Source organism: Pyxicephalus adspersus, chromosome 4 (assembly GCF_032062135.1).
Source record: "Pyxicephalus adspersus chromosome 4, UCB_Pads_2.0, whole genome shotgun sequence".
In the NCBI taxonomy this organism is placed as follows: domain Eukaryota; kingdom Metazoa; phylum Chordata; class Amphibia; order Anura; family Pyxicephalidae; genus Pyxicephalus; species Pyxicephalus adspersus.
Window position 1 is genome coordinate 144,814,179 of NC_092861.1, and position 22,268 is coordinate 144,836,446.

The window sequence follows — 22,268 nt, forward strand, 5'->3', positions numbered from 1 at the left end:
CTTCAGAAAGAACCATATATTGGAATTTTTGGAATATTCATGACACTGACCTATTTGTTATGCAGGAAAGGGGTTCTAGGGTTTAAAAACATAAACATGGCACAAATGTAATATTTCCTATAGACAACCTATTTACAGGAAAGGCTACATGACCTGCCTGATCGTGTATTCTTAAAAGTGTAATTTTAGTTCCTCCTTAAAGTTAACCTGTGCCCAGACACTAAAGAAGCCAAGAAAGAAAATTATAACAAGCCCTCATTCACCTCTGTAGCTATAGTCACCGTGAAGGAAATAATATCACAATAGAGGCAAAAAAAATCTAAACTGCCAGACCTACATTTCTTAACATACAGTAGATATTTCTAAGTTATTGGAAAATAAAATCAGTTACATGTTGATGTTCTAAAATAATGCAATACTTCACATTACAAGCAGCTAGATTGCTCGGGGTTACCTTGTTTGACGCTCATTGACCACTATACAAGAACTATTGTGTATAGTTTGGACGTAGGTGCATTTTAAGATCTTTGCAAGCACAGGAACTATTACTACTATGATTTTAAATAGTGTGATATGCCATTTGTACAAGAGAATGTGTTTTTCAGAACAACACTCTGTACAGTTATTGGTTCAACTGGCTTCTGAGCCCAATGTTTAAAGGGAGGCTGATGAAGTGTTGATGAAGTGTGTCGGTGAGACCACTTGGCTGAATGGGTCACTCTGGGAATGGAGGTGGCTGAAAGTCTTGGATAATAGGTCCAGACACTTCCTCCAGTATGTTTTATGTTTGTTTCACCTAAAGGTAGCCTAGAGCTAAACTGCACAGAAGTCACTGAACTTTCCAAGTATTTTCTTATTCAACTATTTTATTTTTTTATATAGACTGCGCACATGTGAGGTTATGATACGTGTAGGCTTTTACTTTACATTCTGGTGCTTTAAGTGTTCCTTCCATCATTTGGAGGTGAAAAAAGGAGATGACTTTTAGAAACCAGCCTCAGTACCCTGTCTACTGCAAAATATTCAATGCTCCATTGGGGTATCCTATTGGGATCCAGAAGTATTTTACCCATCTATGTATTAAACATACAATTCTGCAGAAGTAGAAGGGCTGACAAAAAATCCCCCATGCATACAGGGAAGACTCGTTCATGACACTGCGATATTCATCCCTGTGCCTAATATATGATCTGAATAGTACAGGGCAGTGCCATTGCATTGTTCATTAGGCATTATCTAAGCTCTATGGGTTTTCTGTGACCACAGTCTATGTCATTTATCTGAGGAGACCCTATTCTCTATCGGTTCTCGTTCGATAATTGTCTCAGGGCTGATATCAGATGAGAATCATGCCTGTGTACAGTGTTCGTCGCCCATCGTCCAAACGACCATCCTGGTGGATGCATGGACGATAGACCAAGAGAAGTGAAGGGGGAGAGATTGCAGCGGGTTGCCAGTTCATCATTCTCCCCCCTCCCCTATCCATAGAGCAGAACGGTGCTGTATGTGCAGCACTCGTTCATGCAACATGCAGTCCGTAGTCACTGGAAAGGATTGTGAAAGAACCATTCCAACGACAGTTATTGCATGTGTGTACATAGCCTAAGAGGCCTTTAAATAAAATTAGATATTTAGGATGGATTTGTTTTGAAGTAGGGCTCATACAAACACTATTTTGTGCAATTAACCATCGTTTTATCATAGACTCCATAATGAATATATTTATATATATATATATATATATATATATTTTGGGTAATTTCTGTATGATTTTGTCTTTGGCTACAGATCCTTAAATCCAAAGACTTAACGTCACCAATGCAGCGCTACATAGACAGTAAAGTAGTGAAGACAAGAGCCGAAGGCGAGTGGTTGTCGTTTGACGTCACCGAGGCCATAAAGGAATGGCTTCGCCACAGAGGTAAGCTGAATTCAGTTAAAGTCTATCTGTCTATTTATCTACCTATCATCCTATCAACCTATCCATCTCATTCTTTTTTTACAGATAGGAATCTTGGATTCAAAATAAGTTTACATTGTCCTTGTTGCACCTTTGTACCTTCAAACAACTACATCATTCCAAACAAGAGTGAAGAGCTGGAAACCAGGTTTGCAGGTACAATACAGAATTTCATTTTTTCTTTTTGTACATTTAAAACATCTTTTGATTTTATTTTCTTATACTTGATCAAATGATCCAGCAAACCTGAAATGGATCTGGTCCAGGATTGAAAAAATGTGTTAAAAAATTGCAAATGACTTTAAAGAAATACATTCCAGGTTTGCTGGATCACCCAGGTTCACTGATGAAAGTGTATTCTCCTCAGCCCTGGAGAGCTTTATTAAATCAGACCCAACACTCTAGCAATGTAAACTGTGGTTCTATCAGTTGGTTGCATTCACTGCCATGTCCATGCACAGTTTTACTGATACATTGTTCAGTGGGTTGAACCACAAAGCACACGGGTTGGGGGTAGCGGTCAAAGGATAAAGCTGAAGCAAACATTGTATATATTTTAACTTTTGTTTTACAAGGATTTGTTATTTGAGAATGTATTTTGTTGTACACACACACATTTAATAAATCCTTCTTTGTACATCTTTTAAAAGGTATTGACGACCCCTTTGCATACCCCATCGTCGACCACAAAAATCTGAAGCCTGGTCAGAAAAAGCATAGCAACAGCCAGACCCCCCATCTATTACTAATGCTGCTGCCATCATACAGGCAAGAATCGCAACAGCCGAACCGGCGGAAGAAACGGGCATTAGATGCTGCTTATTGTTTTAGGTGCGTTTTTTTTTTTTTTACCATTCCTTTAGATTTTTTTTTTTTTGCTCTGTGTATCCTTCTTTAGGATATTTACCCACTCTATCTGCCCCTGGTGGAAATTGTATTCAGTGAAACAAGTGTTGTCCCTTAAGCAAGTGTCTCCATTTTCTTTTTCTGTGTTAGTGACAATGGTCACCAGGGAAAACAAAGGGGCACACTTCCCTTGCTTTGTGATCTGAGAGAGCCTATTTGCCTGGCTACCAGAACATAATTTGTATTTCCAGAAATGTACCTAATAAAAGTTTAATTGTATACTTTACAGAAATGTTCAAGACAATTGCTGTCTGCGTCCATTGTATATTGACTTTAAGAGGGATCTTGGCTGGAAATGGATTCACGAACCCAAAGGTTACAACGCCAATTTTTGTGCTGGAGCTTGCCCCTATCTGTGGAGCTCCGACACCCAGCACACAAGGGTGAGTTCACATGTTTCCTCTTTAAAGAAAAGTTAATGTTACATAGTAAGTAAAGTTGAAAAAAGACATAGGTTTATCAAGTTCAACCACTAAGGAAGTAAACATTTCCCAGATATAAAACCCTATGGACAAAAAAACCCTGGTACAATGCTTTAAAGCCTTATTATGTTAAAGACTTAATGTTAATTATGAACATTTAAGGATAGTTTATGAGTTCATTATTGACATTTCTACCTTTCCAAAAAAAAAATAACCATGATTAATGTGTACCTGAACTCTTATCCATCCCACCTTCCTGCCCTAGTATGTTCATGATGAAAGAGCAGCTTAAATGCCTCCTTAAATAAACAATGTTGTAGAGTCCCCCTGGTAAGTACAATGACCTCAGCCAGCCCCTGTCCAAGAACACAAAGAAATATACTGTATATCTATGTACATATATATGTATATCTGTCGTATGAGGACTACTATATCCATCACCACACACGTTGTTTGGTAAAGCCCTGATGAAGTACTGACAGTATACCGAAATGCATTGTATGTTTGTTTTACTAATTGAACAGTAAATGTATTATTATTATTGTTATTATTTTTTAACAATAATAATAATAATAAATATATATGGACTCTTCTGGAAAAAATGGCGTGGGGCAGTTTTACTTTTTAATCCATTGGTGAACCAAATGAGCACCATTGTAGGCTTTTATTTGCAAGACAGAGGCGTAGCATCATCAGCCTAAAACAGAAATTGCTACCACTTATATATATTATATATATTACAATATACTAAAAAATACTTTGTTTAAGACTGTAACCAGTAAAACATGATGCCAAGCATATTGAAAAATAGATTCTGGGTTTCTGTACCCTTTAAATAGTTGCATATAAGGCTTTCTTACTTGTTAGGACATCTTTGTGAGTCATTTCTAAAGCAGAAATAACAGTTTCTCCAGATTCTGACCTGTCAAAAATATCTGTTGGGCATTTACCATGCATGAGATGCTTGTGCGAGCCCTGTATATAATATAGCCACTGTGGCCGAGATGAACAGAACTTCTGTTCCAGGCTTAAATAGTCAATTGAACCAGCAGGAAAAGGTCACTTTGTGTTTTACTAACCTATTAATAATATCCTTATTAATCCATAAGCACTGCCACTGGGTCACCTATTCACTACTCCTACTGCAACCAAAATAACATTTGTTTTATAAATAGCTTATCAAATGCAATCTTTCCATCTTATACAAATATTGTCTTTTACAGATACACTTTTTTATCACAGAATTTGTGCCTTATTTATTATTTTATACATCTCCAAAAATTAATAATTATATATAATGAATCTATATTGGTCTGTTTTTATAATTTTACATATATATGCATGTATATTGGTGTGTTTTTGTATTATTTTTTATATATACGTATATATATTTTTTTGTGTTTGTATTCCTTATATATATTGTATAATGGTGCATTTGTGTTATTTATATTATATATATATATATATATATATATATATATATATAAGAGAGAGATGTTTATTTAAAGTTTTTTACGCTATTTTATGTCTTTCGTACTTCTTTATCTTCTTTAACCAGTCTAAATTTTTTTTCACCTACAGGTGCTCGGTCTGTACAACACCATAAACCCAGAAGCCTCTGCTTCTCCGTGTTGCGTATCTCAAGACTTAGAATCTTTAACCATATTGTACTTTGTTGGGAAAACACCGAAAATCGAACAGCTCTCAAATATGATTGTAAAATCATGTAAATGTAGTTAGACCTGACAATACACCATGTGTTTTTTAGCGGAGGAAGAAAAAACTTTTTTTTATAAAAAAAATTAAAATTAGGGATTGTTTTATCAGTGTTATAATGTAAAAAAAAGGAAAAAATCGGTACTAGTGTGAACTTTTTGAATAACTGGCAGAAAATTCAAAACATTGAAGGTTTTGTTAAAGGTTTTAAAGTGATTTAATGAAAGATCCTTGGTGAGGAACATTACCCCCTCCCCAATGATGGTTAATGTTCCTGTGTTATAGTGGGAGATTTGGGCCGAAAAAATTGATCTCAGTGACTGGCAGAATGAGCCCTCATCTCCAAACAAAATTAACTTTGTAATGTTGATATCATTCTCCTTCTCTGGTACTTTGTTGAATGCACAGCTATAACGTGAGATATGTTGGTATTCTTCCACATATGTGTCATATTTGGTTTTACCAATTTCCCACTTTTTTGTTTTATGAAAAATGTCTCCATTTTTCTGAGCAATAACAGAACGAGACATTTATTTAAAAAAAAAAAATAAACACTGGAAGAATTTATTAGTGTCATTATGTGAAAGAAAATGAAAACAGGAATATCCCTTTAAGTGCAGTTATTGCATTTTATTTTTTTCCTTACTTGACCATCCTATTGTGTTCTAGTGGTCAGTCCACCCTCCACTTAGAACCCTCATTATTTTGCTGTTGATTTTATTTATTGTTTTGTCATGAAAGATGAAGACCAAATGAATAGCTCAAAGTGAATAATTTTGTTTAATTACATTAAATGTTTTTTTTTTAATTTTACGATAAATGCACCAATTTAATGTGTAGGTCTACCTAAAATGGTTTGGGACAGGCAATGGTGGGATTCTCTCTCCCACTGGTTTCTTGGGATTTGGGAAGGTCCTCCTCTGAGGCTTTGAGCTACAGCTACAGTGGTTCTGCAGACCAGGTTCTATATTTATCTCAAGAGATTCATTTGGTGGGGTGGGAACTGAACTTTCTGGTCTCCAATTGTTATAAGGAAGCAGTAGATGATTGAAACCACTAATTCCTACCAGCACGTTTTCATTTTGGGTGCTTTTGACGGTAAAATTACCTGTTGCCTATATACAGTTGAGGAAGCCACTTGATGGACTACAAAATGTAGCTTAAAGTTGAAGACTTGAGCTCTCCTCTATGCTGAAATTAAAAATGGCGTTCAGTACACTAATGGGACAACCTTATATAGATACTGGAGAGCTAGTAGCTCATTGGGAACTGTTACGAAATATGGATTATCGTAGAGTATGCCCAATTTTTTGTATTAGTTCAGTCATCCATATGACTGTCTTTAGACATAATCAGCTTCTATAACCCAATAAACCTTAGGCATCTCAAGATAGTTACCTACAAAGCAAAGTTCATACCCTACTTTGGCAAAAACATCTTCTTGATAAATATTGGAATGCTCTAAATGGAAAAGTTAAACACCTCTGCATGCGCTAAGGAATTTATAGATTTTTGTTCGGTTTTGAGATCACGTTGATACTGCACAACCAAGGTACATGGACGTTTAAGGGGAACTTTTTTTTATTTTTGATATTTTTAATCTCTCTTTTTGGCACCTGACCAATTTGAACTGCCTCAAAAATGGACAACATTTACATACTCTTCCCCCCAACAGTCGTGTTTTTGTCAAGGCCTGATCTGACCCCATCCCCATCCCATGTTGACCCCATAAAGACTATGCTGTAAGCTGACCTGTAGGTATTTTTTTTTTCATTTTTTAAATATAGATCTTTGGTGTCCTTTTAAAAAGTACATGCTATAGCAATATGTGTATATACACCCTCAGTTTTTTCTGCAGTCCAATGCCAATGTCCATAAAGTCCTGTTGATCCTAACAGTGAGTTCATATAATGGAGCTTCCTTTAATGAGGTGGCAATGATGCTGCACTGCTCCTCAATTTAGGACAAAGTTGTCACCTTTATGTAGGTTTTGCATGCTTGCACTACAGTAGAAAAAAAAAAGAAAATCCAGGGGATATCATATATATGTATAGTAACTGCTAATTCTGAATAAAGGGGGATTTGGCTCATTCTTGCATGGTAAAGGAAGTTTATGAGGGTTGTTCATCACATAGTAACTGGATTTGGTACTCAAACTGGAGCCTTTTGTTACAAAATTAAGCCAATAAAGTGGTAAATCTGACAGTGAACTTTTGATATTTGGTCCATTTTGGTCTGCTAAATTTACAAAAAGTGTTTTGTTATATAAAAATATCTGTTGACTCTACCAGGAATTTTGTCAGCTGACAATGTCCTGTTGATTCTAGTTATGCTTCAGTTATAGAAAACCCTTTGGCATTCATAATCCAAATCTGAAAAACATTCTAGAGCAGTGGCTGCCAACCTTTTCTGACCACCGGACCACTAAATTTTCCGGTTCTGGACCCATGCGTGGTGCGTGCGGGGTGAGCTGGGTGTCAGTCAAAGAGGAAGAAACTCCCCTTCAGTGACATCATAATGCCAGACACTGCCCACTCCCTGAGCCTGAAAAGAAAAACAAAAGCAGGACCACATTTAAGGGCTATTAAACTGCAACAAAACATATATTTTTCTTGTGTTTTGATACACTTTCACTCCTTAAATATTTTTATATAATACAATTTGCAATGGGTTCTTGAAATATCTGTTGTCCACAGGAAAATATATACAAATGTTGGTGTTGCCTGTGTTTACAGGGAAACCTTAAAAATTTGTCTCCATGCATTTAGGAACCACGTGTTGAGCCTTGTCAGAATGTAGTAGTTGCTGGGACATTTTCTGCTGACAGGCAATGACAGAGCATTCTGTAGACAAAGCTGAATTCTGTAAATGGAATGTAGCTATCGTTGTTAGAGCATCACAGATGTCCACAACACAGACTGGTTGGCAGTTTAAAAACTTGTAAAGGCATGAAGGCGATATAGTTAATACATGTTATTTGCAAAAAATGCTCTTTTGCATAATATATAATCTAAGGAGTTTAGCTTTTAGCTCTTTTTTATGGGGTGAGGGGCATGGGTGATCGGAGACCATCAAAAATGAAATTTGGCAGTTGCCAACCTTGACATATTACAGGCCTGTTGGGGAGTCTTTGTCTATTTAAGTGATATGTTTGGTGTATATATTGCCTTTCTAGTATAAAAAGCACATCTGTAATTTTTCTGTACATAATTAAAAAAAAAAAATAAAATAACTCAGTAATTACAATAAGTTACAGTCTACATAAAAAAATAGTATGTTAATGCAAAAAAAAAAATCTCTGACTGTATAAGGCATTTGTTTGTTATTAATGTAAATTTCCTTTAGTAAACCAGTGAAATATTTAATATGTACCGGTCTAATCAACAGACCTTTACTATGATGCTGTATAGCTATGCTATGTTTGTTCCAGGTATATGTAACTGTACCGATAGTATTACAATAGAGGAGTTGTAGCATTGGCTTTTGTTTGGAAACAATTTTGTAGGCCAATTGAAAACTCTCTGCATTACGCTTAATACTTTCTATATTTGCATACACTTTAAAGAGAAAAAACAATATTTTTTTTTGGAATCCCTAGAATACCTTTCTTTTAGTAGGCCAGTATGGATTCTATTTAATGACTTGCACTACAATTTTTTTTTATTGCATTATTATTATCATAACTTGCATTGTTCCCATTATATGACTTGCGTTACCTAATAGTTGTACTTTTTATAGTCAGTAGGGCTGGCAAAAGGAATTTGCCACTCTAAAGGTGAATGCCACCATTCAGATCTCAAACAGATGTCACCAGTGATATATACAGGATAATATACACCTGCTCCCCATTTGGACCTGAGATCACTGGGCCCGGCAGAGAGAAGTCCTCTGAAACCAACTTACTTTTTAGTCTTAAGATGTCGTTTGAGTGAATGCCAAGAGTTGCAAAGTAAGCTGATGCTTGAAAATTTGCGTCACAGTAAGCTATCTTATTTAGGAACACCTACATTTCAACATGCCCATCAATTCAGTTTTGTGGCAATGCCAAGGCAAGGCAATTGGCTGTGTAGTCCACCTTCTGTAGCCCACAGAAATCTAAGAATGTAACTTTATTATATTTGCCCTTCACTGTCCCTGGTTTTTATGGAGATGCTCGTTCTTGTGTTAGCTTTCTAAAATAGGATTTTCCTTCCATTAAAGCGGTCCTAACCCTTCCTTAAACAAAATTAAAAAAATGACTTTGTATACACCTTGTTTCTTGTGCTGTTTAAAAAACTGAAGAAACTGAACCATGAATCAACCTGGATATAGATTCACCCCATGTTATTAATTATCTATGGTATCAACTCCCTGGTGGTTGAACTTGATGGACATATGTCTTTTTTTCAACCTACCTAGCTATGTAAATTTGCAACTGAAAATGTTTGCCTTTTTACCCCTTCAAAGAATTTTCAGAACTCAGGAGCCCATGCTAAAACAATTTATGGAGAAGAATGGTTCAAATTGGTGTCCTGTTGACCACCAAATTTTAGGACACCATCAAATGAAAACTAAACCCAAAGAACCCCTGGCAAACTCTAAAGAAACCATAGTCCTTCATAGCCATCCTAATTTATTGTGTCATTTTTCAACGCTAACATTCAAGTACTATGAAATTGAATTTTAATCCAAAGGTTTCTGTAAATACATTATAGTCATTTGATACTCATTACATAAGCTGCCTTAGTTGAATATTTCTCCTGCTCAGTAAAGGTTTTTGTCATTAACACCAGGGATTTAGAGGTTCTTCTGGTGGGATAAAAAAAACTTATTGATAATAAAGGAATTTTGATCTACTGGACACACAACCACGGGTATCCCGAACACACACCCAGAAGACACTCAATTGTTGGTGCCACAAACTACCACCCTTTAACATATCCCTTCATCAACAACATCAACAACAAGCAGAACTCCAGTTTGACATTTGCACCTTTAAACGTCTTAACTTTTTAAAGTAATTGCCCAAAAACATTCACTAATTTAGGTATAAACTATGTTAGCTAAGTTAAAATTTAACTTTGGTGTTGGCTCGCCAATTGGTGGCACATGGACCAGACATGGACCTTCTACTGGCTCTCCATATGAACATTTTTTTGATATCAGCATAAAGTGCTTTGTACTGGTAAATCTCTACCTAGAGATCCTTCCCTGCTGGGGCCAGAAATGTCAGGATAGTGGTGGAGCTTCGAGACCATAAAGTTTAAAAACTAGCCAAGAAGAAACTTCAGTCTATCGTAATTGTGTGGTTGGCTACAAGACAGCCAACCAATGTTTACCATCTCTATAAACACCAAATTTGAAGGTACGCATTAAGTTAATTGGGAACTAACATCCCACATTTTTGCAATTATTCACTTACATATTTTTATTAGCAACATTACATTCAATTTTTTTCGGATTTTGTTATAACAAATGAACAGGTATTAGAAAATATATTCCTATTGTTTAGATATATTTCAAGGAACCTACATTATTTTTTCCAAATGATTACAAAAGCTGAATGCTTCACAACTATGTAAATAATTATAAATACAAACAAAAACAACTTTTAAGTGATTTTATTTTATTTGTACGTTTTCTTTTTCTGCTAGTAGGGTGCAGTGTATATGTCATATTTCATCAATTTCAGTGAAATGGCAATATTTTACAAAATACAAAAACTATATAGCACCACATAAGACAAAAATAAATAAGTAACCTATGAAGGTGTATTTTAAAGCTGTGTATTTTTTTTTTACTTAAACAGAATTTCACTCTTAGAACTTTTGTTGACTTTCCAGGAAATAGACTGAGCTTTTAGTAAGTCGGTTTCAAGGGCAGAGATGATTAAAGAGGGAAGCAAATGACTATTGGACAATAGTGGTGGTATTATGGATAGCATAAAATAACTTTACATTGCATGTAAAAATCATTACCTTGTGGCTGTTACAGTCAAATGTGAGTTACTTAGACTTGTTCAAATTACATTGTTTCCAACCATTTTTTTATATGTTACCTCTTTTGAATTGCTTTTTTATTTTGTTTTATTTTTTGTAACAGGAAAATTTAATGACAAAAACTTTCAGATCAATATTTGGCTTTGTCAACAATACACCTGTATAGACAGTGTAGGAGGAAATACATGTAAAATGAATTCTGTTGTATTTTTTTTTTACTGATTAATCAATATTTTAACACAAATGTATGTCTGTTGTTCGTGGTGCTGTAGTGGTAATAAATTATTTCAGTTGTACAAATATGTTTCGGCTTGGATTTTTTTTCCCATTTTGAGTAGAATTTGTTTTCTGATTTGGATTTTTTAAAAATGTTTTTGTGTATAAACTATTGTAACAATTTGGTTCATTCCAAAACTCATAGCAAAATTGATGTCATTATCTATCTCAAATTCATAATGATTAAAACAGAACTGAACTGCTGAAAATAACAAAAAACTACTACTAAAAACAAAAAACTACTATTCAGTAACCACCTGGCTGTTGTTATGTGATCACTGAATAGTTCGGTAACAATACAGGGATAGCCACCCACCTACAGCTTTTTCCCACCCAGCTTAAAAATATGTTTTGGGGGAATACGGTATAATACTATATAATATAGAATACATATATATGAAACAAAAAACTTTCATGCAGTCTAGTGACATCTTGATTTCTTACCTCCTTTTCGCCCCCTAACACTCTTCTCAACTACTAGTATACTCCCACTGTTCAGCCCCAATTCAGGGAGCTTTACACAGCAAGGAGTGTTCCTGCCACCCATCAGCCAATGAGAACATTTTCTGCTTTGTACATTACCAAGTATTGAGCCCTAATTATCATCTACATAGCAGGAAGTGTTCACACTGATTGATACAATTTAGAGGTGGGAACACTCTCCACCATTTAACTTATTACAATAATTAGTGGCTCATGCAAAACAGCTTCCTCATCTATTGCTTTCTTCTACTTCCCCAGCACTAGCACTGGAGATGGGGATGCCAAATTAAATTTATTCTTCTTCATTTTGAGGTTACCCAAGTTATCATTAGTTCAAGATGACTTTTTCTTTCCCTTGACTTGGCACCAATGAAAGTATCATTTTGATGCTTTTGGAAGAGACTTTTTAATTTTTTCACGTTTACTATAATGTAGGAGAATTTGTGAAGCAATCAGTGATAATATTATGAATACTCAATAATTAAAACAATATTAGTAATTCTTCATAAAAGAAGAGAATTGGAATTAAGCATACAGGAATAGCAACACCATAGGAAAGAAAAAGAGAAAGAATCAAAAACATTTTGAGGAACACACCCTATGAACCCTCACTGGCTCTAACCAAGTTACATTAGTACATTGCTTCTTTGTGGATGTTGATGAAGAGTATGGAAATTTGACAAAAGAAAGACAAAAATAAAAAATGGAGAATATTTAAATTCTGTTCAACCCGTCATTGTGTTGCTTCACTCAGCTTTGTCAAACTGTAGAACCAATCAGAGGAATCACTTTAATAAGGCATCACCACCACCAGGTGAGGACTGGGAACCTTTGTTCTTTTTGGCAACAACTGGCTCTTTCATGATACCATAATTTTCTTTCAGCTTTAGTGATTGGGTTGGAATGGGGAAATATGTATGTTGTCTAAAAGGCAATGTGGCTGGAGTGTTGAGCAGAGAAGACCCACCAGACTAGATTGTGGTCACCCAGTAGAAGGTTGGAACTGGCATTCAACGGCAAATCTATGGGAATGCAAAAGTTGCTTGAAAAACCACCACCCTCAATTAATTCCTAATAATAATTTTTTTTTACTGATGTAAAAGCAAATTTTGCCTGCCAACCCTAGCCCAACACTTACCAATGTTCAGATCTACAATTACAAGACCTAGCAAAGAAACGTCTTCCAGTATTGGCTTATTTTCTGTATTACCATGATATTTCAAAGCCACAAACTAAATTAAGCCGGAAGACTTCCCGGTGTCATGGGCTGTGCTAACAGTTCTGAAAAGGGTTCGGCTCAGATTTTAAGATTAAATGGGAGAATATCTCCACAACACCAACTCATTATATCTGTTTTTGTACTGGCATGGAGGAAAAGGCCACCTGCCAAATCCTCTTCTGAACACCAGTGTCTAATAAATCCCAGGAAACGGTAAGGCTAAACCAGGCGTATTAGTCCCTTCTTCCTTGCTAAGCAGGGTGGTAGGGGTGTACCAAACGCAACATTACCAATTACAACAATCCATTGGCAGACAGAATAGTATTAACATAGTAATGTATTTTCGGTTTTAGTTTTTAAGTTCCCCTTTAATAAGAGGCTCTGATCAGGTTGTACCTCAGAGGAAATATTTAATTCTTTGTCATTTGTTTTCTTCTCACACAAGCCTTGTGTGCTTTTTAGCCCCAAACAGATCACAATGAAATTTAATGAGTGAACTGTAATCCAGCGCTCTCTTTAGAGAATATAAACCTCTGTAATATCTGTAATTTCTATTAAACATCTGGACATTGACATAATAAGATCCATATTGCAGGAACTACTCTGGGTTTTGTCATTAATTTCAGTAAGAGAACACGGGGTCAGGCAGTGCACACAATGAATACTAAGTGAATGTCAATGTTGTACAAAATTTGGTTGCCTTTATTGATTTGGAAAAGTTGCGAACATCTGAAAAAGATACAAACTGCTTGAAAAGTCAAAGGCTTGTGTTACGATTAAGCGTGCCTATGCGCTTATTTATCAGCAGTAGTCAAGGTAACCTTCTAAAGGAAGAACAGACGGTAAGAGTTCCCATATGGAACGCTGAGCTTCCATTGGGACCCATGGCAAATATATTTTTCCTGACTTGAAAGAGGTCTTTCTGCAGCGAGGCAGACTGGTCCATTTCTGTGAAATAAATGGATCAGTCAATAATTAGATTGTCATGCAACATTAAAGTTACATAGGTTGAAAAAAGGGACATGCCCATCAAGTTCGGCTAAACAGCATAAGGTTCAGTTTAGTCACTGGTTCTCAGAAAGCATGTTGTGGAACTGGAGACTGAATGACAACAGTAGGGGCCAGGCATTGAACAAATTATCTTAAAATCTCCCTCTAGAGCAGGGGTGTCAAACCCTGGCTCGTGGGCCAAATTTGGCCCGCAGCGTCCTTTTTTTTGGCCCCCAAAGGAATCCTAAATAAGAATTGCAGCTGGCCCACCGCTGCATTAAAATAGCGCCACTACTACAATTCTCAGAATCCCTCTCGTCTATAGACCAGCGGCCTCTCTGCCTTTGCGTGGCCCAGCATTGGACTGTAGCGGTGCTATTTCAGTGAAGAGGGAGTTCCAGCCACTCATAACATTAAGCCTCGGGGCCGATATCGGACGAGTATCTGGCGTGTACAGCGCCTGTCGTCCATCGTCCGAATGACCGTCCTGGCGGATTCACGGACGATGGACGGCGAACAATCCTATTGCAAGAAAAGGAGGAGAACGCGCAGCGGGATGCCGCTGAATCGTTCTCCCCCTCCCCTCTCCATAGAGCAGAATGGTGCTGTATGTACACCACTCGTTCATGCATCGTGCACTCCTTAGTCATTGGAAAGGATTGTGAAAGATCCTTTCCAACGGCTATAATTGCACGTGTGTATGTGGCTTTACACAGTTAGAGCCTACATGTCCATTTTTGTTGCACTGCACAGATGTGTGCCACAGGGCTGAGTAACAGATGGTGGAGGCTCAGGAATGATCATTAACTCAACACATTATTGAAATATAATTTGATATCATAGCTATCCTGCAAGATAAAATTTTAGATCCATCATGACTTGTAACTATTTCTCATAATTCATTTTTATGATAAAAATAATGCTGGTGTTGCTATACCCCCCCATCAACAACCACCCAAGTGAAAAAAAACATCCAGTTTTCATGGAAGAGGTTAACTAGATTTGGCATTTACATAGACAGAGTGGAACCAAGGATGTTAAAACATATTTTTATTAGAATTAAGATTACTTATAACAAAGGTTTTATGACTGGCAAAGGAACGGTCATAAAGCATGGTTACAATAATGGCCATCCTCTAAATTCAATCACAAGTCCTTGGTCTACTCCCGCGAGTGCTGTTATGTCAACATTCCTTCCAACTTTGGATGGGAAGAAGATAAAACATTAACAATAAAAACAGAATCTCAAACCGCCAAGCTTGCTTTGCAGTTGACTAAACATGTTTTTAGCATCGGTTTGTGGAATAATGTTAAAAGGATCCCTACGTGAACTCGCATTTTTTCATGGCTAGAAGACTGATTAAGTTACATTTAAGACTTTATGGACCACAGCTCCTACACAAATAGCTCCATTCTGTAAAATCTCTATGTCCCTTCCACCCTTTCTTTGCCGTGGGATATGTTCTCAGGGTCAGCTCACTCCTCTACACTAAACTTTGAAAGAAGTGTATCATTTTCATATGCTTTGTTTTCTATATATATAACATATTCTTTTCAGCTTAATTTTAATCCAAGGTTGTTGTAGCAATCAAGCTCCATTGTAATAAGGAATGGTAATCAAGAGCTTTGTGGTGTACATTCGCTCACCACAAAGTTTGTATACAACCGCCCTCTGATGATCAACAGCCCATCATTATGACCACTGCCGCTTTCACTGACATTGGACACTCAGCCTGTTGTTTATTAACAGCAGCAACAGCAGTGAGCAATTTTGCATAGCAGGCAGCACTTGCCTTCTACGTACTGAAAGAGCTATCTTTACTTAGCTAGAACTGGGATAGTGACATGACTATGGACTTTGTACAGCACTGCGTAATATGATGGCGCTATATAAATACTGTGTAATAATAATAATAATGTTTAATTCTCATAGAACTGAACCAGATGTTGGAAATTTGGGCCATAATAATGCTAAGTTTAGAATACCACTATATATAAAGTGTTATTCTACAATTTTATTTTTTGGCATTGTTTATGTGACCTAAAACTTAAAAATTTAGGAGATTATAGAAGACCATATGACTCATGCCTTGGAATAGATCATGTGTTCAGATGCTTAAGGAAGCATTGTTATGACTACAGAACCGGTGGCAAGAATCATAAGGAACCCTTCCCACCTTTCTAATGTAGGTATTGGGTTACACGGTCCTAACAAATAGGATTTTAGTAACTTTAATGACAACTTTAAGTAGTGGTTCATAAGGTAGCACTCTGGCTTTTGCAGCACTGGATCTCACGTTCAAATCTCCCCCAAGACACTATCTACATGGAGTTTGCAGGTTCTCTCTGTGCTTGTGGGAGTTTCCTCCCACATTCCTAAAACATGCAGTTGGGTTAATTGGCTTCCCCTAAAAGTGACCTAGGAATGATTTAAAGAAATATTACTATGATAGGGACATTAGATTGTGAGTCCCTTTGAGGGGCAGCTAGTGACATGGCTATGTCGGCACTGTAAAAATTCACGGAACAGGAGCGGGTTTGACTATGCAATGCATTTCACAAAATTTAATTGAAATATTTAAATTTGATTATATTAAATTTTTATTTGTGTAATTCCTCTGCAAAATCAATTTAGCTAAAACCATTCATTCCTAATAGTAAGGTGGACCTAGGTCCTTAGTTCATGCACCTGATCTACGATTCCAGAGCTACTCTCCCATCTAAGGTGAGTCCACTGGGTCACCACGTTTCAAAAATGATTTGTGCGATCGATCCTTTCAAATTTGTTCAGCACTTTCGACACCGTGTGAAAACACATCTGTTTTTCCTTAAAACTGTTGTAATAACACGAGATATCATGACAGCTTGACCTTCGAAATTCAAATAAAATATACGAGAGTGTACAGGAATAAGTTTTCACATCGAGATTAAGAGTGTGTTTTTACTGACCATAACAATTTGTAGCCCCGAGTCTCGAAAGGGATTATTTTCCGCATTAAATTACCAGTGACACTTTCATTATATCTTGCTATACAACTTATTCCCAAAGTCAGATGAATGTTCAGGATTTTATTGCATTCTGGTGCAAAGACAAATGAAAAATGTGACCGTAAGAATTTCTTCTTTTTTTTTCTAAAAGCTACTAAAAGAGATTAGCAGTAAGGGTTAGGCTGGAGTTTGTGTCTATTATGGGTTCAAGATGGATCCCATGTGTTCAAAATCCATGGAGAAATGATGGTAGACTTAGCTGGGACAACTTTTTTTATAATGCAATGAATGGTCAATTTATTTCATCAGGGTTGCAGTGGGGAATAATGGGGGTTTTGTTGTATACCAACCCCCCACTATAAAAGGATGTGGGGCATGGATCAGTCAAAGAACCAGTGTGTTTTGGAACAATGTAGGGAAAGCATAGGGAACGCTGGCAAACTGCACAGAGATAGGTTAGGGTCAGTTAGGAAAATTAGATTGAAGGCTCCAGTACCTTGGCAATTAATATCTTTCCCGTCCTTTTTTTTCATTGGAGACTTTTTGTCTTGCATTACATTTTTTGGTTGGTTGGAGGTCAATGGTCATTTTTAGCTGCTATCCAATCCAAATTTTGGTCAATGACGTTACCCAAGATTACCAGTGCAATTATCACAATATTGGAGATCTTTTCTTTAGGGATTGGTAGGCTTGTAAACAATGGCATTCACTTGGTCGTTCTTCATGACATAGACTTACATAGCTAGACAATGTAACTGATATTGGATTTATTTCTGAGGACTTCAACTTTTTTATTTTTAAAGTAGGTAAACATATGTTTTTGTTTTTATTTAATTAAATATCTTTATCCTGGGATGTGGGACCTAAACTAAAATTTATACATTACACAAAAAGTATTTAAACAATTGAGGGAAACAAAGGGGAGTTTTCAGGCATGGTAATCCATATCACATTCAAGCAAAAGGTATTTTGGAACAATTACAAACATTGGTAAAAAACAGCTTTAATATTTCTAAAAAACAAATTTTGTACAAATTGTCCTTATTAATACATAAATAAAACAAGATAATGATTTTCCCCTAAAGTACATGTTGCATGATCAATGCTATCCTCAACGCTTTTCGTGGACAAAAGGGAAGACAACCATGCTATGTAGGGTAAAAATGACCTTTATTTGGGGGGGGGGGTTTAAAAAATAAATAAATAAAAAATTGGTAAAGCCTGGATCCCAGGAGGCTTCTGGGAGATCAGGCAGGAGGAACTTTTTCTTTAATGGGGGTAAAAAAATGGCAATCTCATGCATGCACAGTGAGATCAGCACTCTTTTTTACCATCTATGTCACCCGTACTCACACCTGCGTAGTGCAAGATCAAGGTGACGTAGGCAGAAGGGGAAAGAAGGGCAACGAAGATGGCAGTGCCTGACGCTTCCTCCTCCCTGGGAGGATACCAGGACAATGCCAGACCCAATACAGGAAAGCCCCAGAGGGATCGTGATCGAGGGATTGTAGTTTAGTTCTGCTTTAACTCTTTGGAAAAATTGTTGGGGTTCTATAGACCCCCAGTAAATTTAACAAAGGGTGAATATCTGGTTCCTATTAATCCCCCTATGTACTAGCCATCAAGGCCTGGAAGGGGTCTGGTTTAAATTCAAAAAGAACCACCACTTTTAGGACAAATAAAATACATTCAGCTTCTATCTTCTGGTTTACTATACTTCCTACTATATGAATTTTCAAATCACGTTTTTCTTTCACATTTCACACCAATATTACAACATTACAAAATACATATACATCCGCCTATTATTATAATTATTATTATTATTACTATTAACAAACAGTATTTATATAGTGCCAACATATTACTCAGCATTGTACATTAAATAGGGGTTGCAAATTACAGGAGAAGAAGGAGAAGGAGAGGACCCTGCCCAGAAGAGCTTACAATCTAAGAGGTGAGAGAAGTAGCACACAATAGGAGCGGCTTGTAAACATCAATTTCAAACTATAACAAATGTAACTAGAAATTTCTTTTTCCTTCCATTATTCCTTATCTTATAATACTAAGGGATTTAACTGATACTTCACTAAAAATTTTACCCAACTTCAAAATTATTTATATTCTTACTTTTAGAAACTCACTATAAAGGAAAAATAGAAAATAGGAACGTGTGGCGATAAATCTATTTTAGGTCATTACAATGGCTGATTAGTAAAACAATTCTATGACTTTAATGGCTTTTATCACACAAAGGCATTGGTCTCCATCTGCCAATTACTGACCAATTCTCACCAGCCTGCTAAAACAAACATTTCTCTATAGCAGCTAATGGAAAAACACTTAACACATAAATGATGAAATAAAATGATTATCTATCCCAATTAGTATCCTAATCTTATCAGGCACTTGTTAATGGACTCTAAGAGGTTGGCTTATCACAGCACAGTCATTTGTTCACAGTATGACAGAACTTCTCGCTCATTAAAAACATTTGGATGGCTGGAACACAATTTTGCCCAAATGCAGAAAAGTATGTCTATAATAAGGTCCTGTTTGTGCATGGCGGAAATCAGATTGGTTTACTCCTATGATGTATAAGAAATCCTCCTAAAGGTACGGTGCTGTATGTACAGCATCGTTCATGCATCCTGCACTCCCTTGTCGTTGGAAAGGATCGTGAAAGATCCTTTCCAACGCCAAAAATTTGGAAGTGTGTACGCAGCTTAAGAGTGGTGCATAGGGTTCAGATTTGAACAATGTTGGAAGAGTGGTGAAGTGAGTGCAGAAGTTAGCACTAGTGGTGATCAAACTAGCGGACGGGGCATAGAGGAGATCAGTGGATGGTACTTTTAGGAATGGGTGGTTTTTGGGATTTGATTTTTGCTTGTGGAAGGTGGGTGATGTTGTTTTTAGTTAGAGAGAATGGGAGGATTTTGCTTTGGGATTGTTTGCTGTGTATAGTACTCCTCACATCTGAACTTTGTATGTTGGAAGTAGAGTTATCAGAAATGTGCAAGGTATTACACAACATGCAGAGCGCAGTGGTCAGGATTATGTCCCATAGCCCTGATCAGCATATTTTATACATTGTGTTGAAGGCAATAGCAGATCAATCAACAGTGGGCTCCTATGCAAAACTGACTAGTGGGGCTCCTGTGCAGAACTGACTGGTGCCCCATCCCCAACACCCCACCATGGTGACCAGCAAAGCAAGAGGCCAAAAACCCAGGTAGGAAGAATACAGGTATTGCTAGGAGAATATAAACAAACAGGGAGTGCGCACATCACTTTCCTAGCCAGATGCCAAGGGATGGATAACTAGGCTGCACAAACAAGGTTCTGAAGGCATGCAAGCCCAATATGCTAGGGAAGAAGCTCAAGCATACAGGCAGACTTAGAACTGTGAAAGTTCCTGTGGGGCTCCCACTGGCGGCAGAGTATCCAGGGCCCTCGTGCAATGGTCCCTTGCCATGTCCACCAGTTAAATGTTACATACTTTTGATTGCCTTGTGCCTAACATACTCCTGACCTCTGCACTCACTACACTGGGCTGTACATGACATTCTCCTGATACCTGTACCTAAACAGAACTTCATCTGCTGACTGCTAGGGAATGCCTCTGGCATTCTCGCAAAAATTTCCTCGAACTTCCAATGGTTCCGCAAAATTTTGGCAAACCAATTTCGCGAAGCCGTCAGAAGAGGAAATTAAAACAGGAGGATTCCCAGAGCTGCAATCAGCCCTGGGAATCCTCCTGTTTGCAATCCCCAGGGAACTAGCGGTTATCAACCTCTAGTGCCCCGGGATCGCACACTCTTCTCAATGAATGCAGCCACAGCTGCAATCATTGAGAAGATGCCCAGCAAAGGAGAACCTCCTGACATCGTAATATAAGTATCTCCTACAAATGATACATTTGTTACAGCTAAAAATGTATCATTTTTATGAGATACTTACAATGTCAGGAGGTTCTCCTGTGCTGGGCATCTTCTCAATGATTGCAGCTGTGGCTGCATTCATTGAGAAGAGTGTGTGATCCCCGGGGCACTGGAGGTTAATTTTCCTCTAGTGCCCGGGGATCACAGAGGATTTCCAGGGCTGCATCATGGCCGCCCTGGAAATCCCCCTGTTCAGCGAGAGCTTGACCTCTTGGCGAATCAGAAGGCCGTTGTCACTTACATTTTCAGTAAGAGAGAAAGGCCTAATTCGCTGCAAGATCGAACTTAATATTCTCGCTCGCTATTCTCATCCCTACTGACTGCAAATAGTAAATACAGAATTTTTCTATACAATATACCTAACAATTGAAAAGAAATGTAAAAAAAAAAAATTACATGTATCGTTAGTACTGCATATAATTAGAAAAGAAGGAAATGCACGTACAAACCATCCAATTTCAAAGAATAAATTATAGCTATTACAAAACATTACTGAATCCCTAGCTTACTCTATATTTGGTCATTTGTAAAAAATAGTTGCCATTTCTCAGCCTTTTTAGTTTCAACCTACACAGAAATATTTGCACAGTGACTTCTTGTGCTCCATATTAGTAGTTTAAGTGAGTAACTTGTCCCGGCTCTGGCTGTCTGCCAGCTGTAGTTGTAGACTGTTTAAGTTGACGTGTACATTGTGTACTAGAGATGTGTATAGACATACTATATATATATGAGTGTCCCGATAAAATGCCTTAAATTACTATATGCTCTTATAAACTGCCTGGAAGAAATGGGAACAGTTTTAGATTTTTAATCACGTTTTAAAGGAGCTGAAAATATTTAAAATAAACACCATAATGCAAATCTGTAATTTTAAATACATTATCAAATGTATTTTTTTAGTGCAAGTAGTGTAAATTGAATCTAATCCTCCCTTCTTTTTTGTACTACTCTCCCCTCCTCTTAGATTGTAAGCTCTTCAGGGAAAGTACCTCGCCCTCCTCCTGTGGCTTTGTTTCTATTTATCTGTCAGTTGATAGATTTTGCAATCTCCCATACAATAAATATACTAGACATACATTTCAGAATGTAAAGGAGTTTTCAGGCACATAATGACATTTCTTGTAACTCACTAAACTAACATTGTTTTATTCATCTTCAATAAAATCATTACAAAAAGCACATAAATGGAAAGAACAATATAAAGACAATGCTATGGAAAAAATTCCACCTTCAACCATATCAACATATTCCTTCCTCATTTTCCATTTCTAATGCGTTTTGCAGATTTAACACTGCTTCTTCAGGAATATAATTGGAATAAGAATAATGTAGCATTTATATAATACCAAGTACAAGTTGGCAATCAAAAATCCGGCAACCTCCGGACCT

General features: G+C 36.9%; 1 protein-coding gene across 1 annotated transcript; it reads left to right on the plus strand.

The window, feature by feature from the left end:
• Positions 1-1,791: 1,791 nt before the first annotated feature.
• On the plus strand, positions 1,792-11,284 carry LOC140329539 (transforming growth factor beta-2 proprotein-like). Its single transcript, XM_072409876.1, has 5 exons — positions 1,792-1,921; positions 2,006-2,116; positions 2,611-2,791; positions 3,096-3,249; positions 4,870-11,284. Exons 1-5 carry the CDS (start codon positions 1,819-1,821, stop codon positions 5,026-5,028), a joined length of 708 nt encoding a protein of 235 aa, XP_072265977.1. The 5' UTR covers positions 1,792-1,818; the 3' UTR covers positions 5,029-11,284.
• Positions 11,285-22,268: the final 10,984 nt, after the last annotated feature.